Below are 7,588 nucleotides of genomic sequence, written 5' to 3'. Positions count from 1 at the left end.
AAATAAACTGGGCACATGTAAATAACTTAGAAAAGATATTTTAATCTTTTTTACATAATCAGTTAAACTCTGACATAGAACAGACATTCTGACATATTATAGAACAGACAAGAAAAATCAAGGAAGACGTTATAAAATAGGACATAAAAGCTTGCATTGAATAGTCAGTAAGACTTTATGCTCATATGGGAGGTTGAGTGCTGTCACTGTTTCATTGAAAAATATGCAAATGTGCCTGCATGCATATTCAAAAACATGACTACAGGGCCATTAAAGGGATAGCTCACCCAAAAATGAAAAATATATCATTTACTTAAGCTCATGTTATTCCAAACCTGTATGACTTTCTTTCTTCTACGGAACACAAAAGTTTTGGTTACCACTGACTTCCATTGTATGGACAAAAAACAACAATACATTTCTTGTTCCAAAAATATTTTCTTTTGTGTTCCACAGAACAAATAAAGACATACAGGTTTAGAATGACATGAGGGTGAGTAAATGATGACCGAATTTTTATTTTTGGGTGGACTATCCCTTTAAGTGGATATGGCACACCTCCGAGCAGCGGTTCTATCAAACAGATACAAAACAGCCAATGGAACTCGAGCAATCGTACACCCTTAGACATAAACAGTAGAATCAATCATTCATTCATTCTGAGTAACTTAAGTGACTGTGAATTCTGAAATTTGTAGATTCTCAGCGTTTCAGTTTGAATTTTGTGTTTGAATTTGTAACAGGCCCACATGGAATCTGTACATGGAAGAATTCGCAGATTTACGCAGAAATTGAACGTCTGATATGCTCAAAGGTAATAAGAGTTTAGTACTCTCAGCTCTGGTTAACAAATTTGACCATGATTAAAACCATTCAGCAGAATTTCAATGGATGTCCCCCCCAGAAATCAGCGATAAGAGTCTGCAGGTTCCATTTGGGCCTGGTAAAAGCCCAATAAGCTCAGAGGACACTTGAACACAATCAAGCTAGTGCAATCTTGCACTCTTTTTTGAGTGGCTGACTTCACAAGCAGGACTTTAAGTGGTTTATGAAGTGAGGAGGCTCTACGAGAGACCCACACACACACAGATAACAGTGCACGACTTAAAAAAAAAGATATTGTTGCAGTGTGGTTATTGTAAACACTACATGACTTCACACTCATAAGAGTCTTATAAAAGAGGGAATTAAAAAAAGACAATGTACAGAATACTGTGACGACATTTAAATGAGTTTAAAAAATAAGTATTAACAAATAAATCTCACATAAGCACAGGTTAACATGTTTTATATGAAGTGGTGAGTAAAAGATGCTTACGTATAAAAATATAATACCATTAGTAAATGTAATACTGTATATACTAATATACAGGGCCTAGCTGGCTGCTGCTGCTTCAACAAGCATTAGGAAAAGGGTCCTAGCCCTCTCTTTTCATTCTTTCGCTCTCTTTTCATGCTCAATATGTAATATATGAGAAATTACAACCAAAAAAGAAAGAAATTTTGACTTAATATTAATCACAGTTTTGATTTCTTTTTACTTTGGTCTCTGTTACAATTAAGGTTAATAATAACGTAAAGTCAGGGGAAGGGGGAAGACTACAACCTGTGGAACGCTGCTTTATATTCAACAGTTTATTGCTGCTTTGGAACAGTAACTAAAAACTAATTTAAGTTGATAAAAAACATACAACGACAACAAAAATTATATATATGTCTTTCAGTTTGACCAATATTTAGCTGTCAAACTATCAGGTTCTTCAGTCGCTACTTTATTGCCAAAAACTGCATAATGCCAGATGTTTGATATCTGTAATCTCTTCATATTCTTTCCTTCATTAAACTGTGCTTTAACAAAGCACTTTAAAATCAATGTAACTATAAATTGTCTATATATAATTAATTACTGACATTTTAAAGGGGAGAAAATCTAATCAAATTTAAATCAGGCTACACTAAATTGTGATTGGCCCACGGAGGGTTAAGGTTGATGGATATTTTGGTTTAAAAGAAATGTTTTGGGAACAGCTCAAGAGTCTTTTATCTAGCATACTTTCTTCAGGCCTTTGATGAGGCAGACTAAAGTCCAGAGCTCTCAGCAGCAGCTAACAGCTGAAAGTCCAGTGGTACTGTAAACTCTCGCATAAACACACACACACCGAGCTCAAACACACAAAGAAATGACTGAAGTCATTCACACACTGAGGCTGCAGGAGTTGCTGGGTTAGAGCAGAGTGCAGCGGAAGAAGCTTGGCTTCTTGGACCGACTCTCCGTGATTTTCACTGCTCCTCCTCCACCCGAAGGGTTATTCTCATTCTAAACACAAAGATGCAAGCAAACAAGAATCCATTCAGCATTAGTGTCAGAGATAAAGCCACGTTTCAATAATATTAACATACTATTGTGGTGTTTGAGTCAGTGAGCAGTACTAAGCGCATCAATTTTCTTTTTTGATGATGTTGATCAATTTTTTTTTTATATAAACATTTTCTACATCAGCATTCTCACCATTTTTCTGTTTAGTCTGGTCATGATGTCCCTAGCAAGAGTGACAAAGGCCTAGAGTTGAAGAAAACAGAGATATGACACTAGATAAGATGGTATGATACCTTGTAAAATATGCAAATCAAATTAGATCAACATTACACAATTTTCCCCCACCTCTTCAACATTTGTGCTAGATTTTGCACTGGTTTCCAAGAACTTGATTCCATAATCAATAGCTAGCTGTAGCAACAACAAAAAAAGGAACTGTTTAAATAAACACATCAGCATTTTACATACAGCTTGTTCAGGCAGTTCCTTTGATCAAGGTTTGTTTTAGAAAATAGATTTTTCAGTAATCTTTTTTTTAATTATACATACCTTTTCCCCTTTTTCTTTTGAAACTTGTCTCTTATCATTCATGTCACATTTGTTACCCAATACCATCCGTTCCACATCCGATGATGCATGCTGATTAAACAGACAGAAGTGAATCCATATGACAGACTCACAAAATGAAATGAAAACTTCATGCTTATTTTCTCCAGCATCAGCTGTTTCTCACCTCCTCAATGTTCCTGATCCAGTTCCTGATGTTGTCAAATGATTTCTCATTTGTGATATCATACACCAGCATAATTCCCTGTGAAAGTGAAAGAAAACAAAAACATAGTAACCACATGCAGAAGAATATCCGCCACTCAAAATAATAAGGCATTATAGCTTACCATTGCTCCTCTATAATATGCAGTGGTGATGGTTCTAAACCTCTCCTGTCCGGCTGTATCCCTTTAAGGTAAATTTAAAACACACATTTTAAATATTGTATGTATACAATGATACTTTACATACCAGTCTCGGCCATAAAATCAAAACTTGATTGAGGGCTGTGGGCCGAAAAATGTTGCATAATTTCCAACAATATAATATTATAAAATGTTTTTTTTGTTTTTTTTAATCAAATGTACTTAAATTCTCCACATTCAAACAATAATAGGAAGCCAGTAGATGAATCCAGCAAATGAAGATATGCTTCAATGGCATGTTTTTCCCCACGCCACGGCAGGCCAAATCTTTCCACAGGTTTGGGCATCTCTGCTTTATAATGTATAATGCAGACTTGTACTCTCACCAGATCTGAAGCTTGATCTTCTTCCCATCCAGCTCAATTGTTCTGATTTTGAAGTCAATTCCTGCAATAATAATGTTTAGAAATAAGTGAAACACTGTATCTCAGTACCTTGTATTCTCACATTGGAGTCCTATTATAACACGTTGTGAAAACTGACTCATCTCAGAACACATCACAACTCTTTCCACTGAAAAGGGAATCGACCCATTAGCACGTTTTCATGGTGTAACCGTGGATATGGAATGTGTAGAAAGGTCAGAATGGTTTAACATATGCCTGACCAACTGAATTACTACAGTGCTGCAAAAGGCTTTACACACAATGCATGTAAAACTGTTGAATTTGGTAGCAACAGAGTGTGATCCTCTGCTTATGGCAATTATGAGAAAACTCGGCAGTGTGTGTATATTGAGGCATACAATCCTGCCACCAGTGAAAGCTCGGACAGGACATGGGACGGGATGTGACACAGCAGTATTGTCCATGGCAATAGGGGAAGTCTGTGGCATAACAATGACAAAAGGTCAAGGAACTCTCGCACAGGTTTCACACAGGAAATGACATATTGGTCCACGGTAGAGACGAGCCTTCCCAAAGTTGTGTCAAAAATATCACAACAAATAACGTGTCCAAGAACTATAAACCTGGTGAACTAATCCATGTGTACAATTGCTTGTGACATGTATGATTTTGCACATTCTTATTTTGAGGGGTTCCTATCCCGAAATAACAATATAGGTCAGCTGACTTCAACAGCTTACTGCTTCAAGGTAATAATAGTGTTAAAGTTGCAATGAAACGGAAGTAGTGACACATCTTCCTGTATTATGACTAATCAGCTTATCAAAAAAAAAGAAAATATGTAGGGCGGGTCTTGGTTTAATTCACTGGTTGCAGATTGGATTTTGAGATGTGTGCATTGCAGTCAATAGTGGAGGCAGATGAACACGCGTCTGCTGGGGCGAAGTTTAAGCAGACTTAATGATTATTGGAGAAGTCCTGTATACGTCACCAGAGAAAAGTCTGTCGTTTCACTGGAAGGTCCAGTTAAGACATTCTGAGGTCAACACATATTGAATGAATGAAACATGAAACATGCACAGATGAATTGTTCACAGTACAATCAATAACATGAGTTTAGAAAACGTTAAGTTGGCATGAAAATAATTTTAATTTCACGCCAACTTTAAGGTTAAAGTGCAATTAAGAACTCAAAAAAAAAAAAAAAATCTAATATTTGAGATAAGTCACTTGTGACTGCACACAAATCCGCTTTTTAATCTTATCCAAGTAAAGTGCTGGCTCTGGCCCCCTTGACCTTTTGTTTAGTGGTGAAATGTGAATCTAAACACCTAACGTTAATCGTCTCTTTAACCACAGAAACGAAAGTGCAGTCCAGCCCACATTGCTAGCGAACAGCTAATCAGGCTGCCATCATGCTAGCTATATAAACACAGCATACTCTCACGTTTTATTCAAATTACATATAAAAGTAGTATGCCAACTGATCCTGACATGGAAAATCGGTTGTTTGTCATTTTAAACGCAAATAAAAACATGTCGATGAATAGCTCAGTAAACGGGCTGTCACATTCACGGCCTCTTCCTGTCACTCCAACAGACAGTCACATGTATGTAAACCTCCATGTATCTCTATAACAGCGTATTTCTCCTCCCGCAGGACTGCACAGTAAACATTCCAGTAATGTATACATACAATTCAAATAGTCATAGTGTTAAACTGACCTATAGTGGAGATGAAAGTGGTGTTAAACGCGTCCTCACTGAATCGAAACAGCAGACACGTCTTGCCCACCCCGCTGTCTCCGATGAGCAGCAGTTTGAACAGATAGTCGTACGTTTTCGCCATGTTTCCTGTTTCTCCTGCCTGGCTACCTTGCTTCGGATCGGTAGCAGAGTAGCGGTATTCGGCTAACGGTACATAAAAGATGCGATTGAACTTGTGTTTCCTGACTTTTCTGCACACAGCAGTGAGGAAAAGACTGGGCGTGTCTGTCGTGACGGCATCGCGAAGCCATAAACGTCAAGAGCGACAGAAGGTACTAGTGTGGAAGTCCCTTGCCTTTCTTTCCCCACAAAACATTCATAATGATCACTTCATAATGATGACTTCAAAAGTCCCTGCGACCATGAAGAGGATGGCCATAAAGAAATAAAAAAATATGAGATAAAAAGTCACAATTATGACATAAAAAGTCATAATATACTGCGTTTGTTGTCATAATTATGATTATTTTTTATTTATTAGTTTATACTTGAAATAATAATAATTATTATTTCCAATTTAGCCTACCTCCTAGTTGCTTACCCTACGATTTATTTCCCTATGAGAATTTTTCTTTACATTTAAATTTCAATTGTAGACTATATTAAAATTCCATCAAACTGAATTGAATAAACTAAATGAATAATTTAATTCTAAATGAGTAAAACGAGCTTAATAAAAATGTTGTATAAATCTTAATGGAACAAGGTAATGGATCGTTTAGTATAATGTGAATCGTATTCATAAAAAAAAATGAAAACGTTTAAATTTATGAATAGGCTTCCATATTCTTGAGTTACTTCTTGGTTTGAAAAATAGTAAAACAAAACGTACTGTACTCTTGGTGAAGCTTCATGTGCCATTTTTTCTTTTCTTTCATCAAAGTTTTGTATTTTGATATGTAAGTGATATGGTCATATTAATTATTTGATTTGTCTAAAAAGCTGTGCTAGTGCTGGGGATTTTAAACCCGTTCACTAAGATCAATTCATTGATTTGTTAAGTGATACATTTTTAATGTTTAATTAAACATGCACTGTAGGCCGATATGTGAAATGTATGCAGTTTCAGAGGTATAACCAGAGCCCGTCTTCTCTGGTATAACTGCAAGCAGTTGTGCCCATGGTTGTCCCAGATGTAAAGGAGGTGGTGAATTTATGCGTCCATCAGGTATTTTGGCAAAAAAAGACTTCCGCATGGGATGCAACCGTATATTCTTCCTTTTCCTAAATACTTTGGGAGTTTCCTCTGTTCGCGTTGTGCAGCTCTTTGATCGATTTCCGGGGTCGCGAAATGAAGCAGCTTCAATTTATTGAGACAGCCGTTACTTTTTCTTACATTTGGGGAAATACCTGTCGACTTTCTGATTCAAATTATTCATAATGTGGTGTAATTTTACTTTGTCGTAATAACCACATGATTTCTGAATTTTAGTTATGATATCATTAGGTACAAACCATTTGTTTATCCCGAATTTCCCTTGAATCCACCATATGCTAATATTCTCCGCCAAAGGTAGCATCAGCATATACTATTGTAAAAACATTAATAAATTATTATGGAATCACATTTTATATATATTTGTAATTTTATTTAAAAACGTTTTAATGACAATGAGGGCTACCAAGTTTATTATAACAGATAAACTAGAATACTGAAAAAAAAATCTGAAAGGTGTAAACAATAAAGTGTGAATTGTGGTTGTGTCACCGTCTGCTGGAGGAGGCCGGTACTTCACCGCCGTAGAGTCCCCGAGATAGTCCGCTTCTCTGGAGCAACAACGGGATGATAAGTAAACAATCTCGAATTGCGTCAGTGTTATGGACGTGTTTGCCTTTTGGACGTGTTTGCATTTAATCTACCCTGAAATGTAAAAAAGTGGTAGCAGCAGAAAATCTGGTATGGGCCTGTCTGGCGACAGCAATTAACTTTTAAAGATGAACCAGATAGCCTATAGTGTAAGAATACCAGATTAGCCTATAGTGATTTTTAAAATACAGCATAGCCTAGGCTACTTATAGTTTGTTTCACTGGTTCAGAAAGTGAGTTTGGTGTGTGTAACCAGATAATTGACATGAAATCACTTGATCATTTCTGTAATGATTATCTTTTTACTGGTTAGTACTTTTTTACTAGCAGGATTTTATATTGTGAACATAATATTTTATTCAACAAATGCTTGTTA

The 7,588-nt window shown here is 36.3% G+C and overlaps 1 protein-coding gene across 1 annotated transcript; it reads right to left on the bottom strand.

Moving 5' to 3' along the window:
- Nucleotides 1-22: 22 nt before the first annotated feature.
- Nucleotides 23-5,648, bottom strand: rab8b (RAB8B, member RAS oncogene family). The gene is made up of 8 exons (XM_079867864.1): nucleotides 5,364-5,648; nucleotides 3,618-3,678; nucleotides 3,214-3,274; nucleotides 3,051-3,128; nucleotides 2,867-2,956; nucleotides 2,663-2,728; nucleotides 2,510-2,560; nucleotides 23-2,317 (listed from the first exon to the last, which is right to left on the bottom strand). The coding sequence occupies exons 1-8, from the start codon at nucleotides 5,485-5,487 to the stop codon at nucleotides 2,225-2,227; spliced, it is 624 nt and encodes a 207-aa protein (XP_079723990.1). The 5' UTR covers nucleotides 5,488-5,648; the 3' UTR covers nucleotides 23-2,224.
- Between the last annotated feature and the right edge of the window lie 1,940 nt (nucleotides 5,649-7,588).

This window comes from Squalius cephalus, assembly GCF_949319135.1.
Source record: "Squalius cephalus genome assembly, chromosome: 3".
Taxonomy (NCBI): Eukaryota; Metazoa; Chordata; class Actinopteri; order Cypriniformes; family Leuciscidae; genus Squalius; species Squalius cephalus.
This window is presented reverse-complemented; position numbering and strand designations above follow the sequence as displayed.

What these genes read in the sequence shown, in the direction of transcription:
- rab8b (XM_079867864.1), bottom strand. Translation starts at nt 5,487, where the DNA reads ATGGCGAAAACGTACGACTATCTGTTCAAACTGCTGCTCATCGGAGAC. An exon ending in CACTTTCATCTCCACTATAG is followed by an intron (nt 3,679 to 5,363) that starts GTCAGTTTAACA and finishes TTATTATTGCAG; the next exon opens with GAATTGACTTCAAAATCAGA. An exon ending in CATATTATAGAGGAGCAATG is followed by an intron (nt 3,129 to 3,213) that starts GTAAGCTATAAT and finishes TCACTTTCACAG; the next exon opens with GGAATTATGCTGGTGTATGA.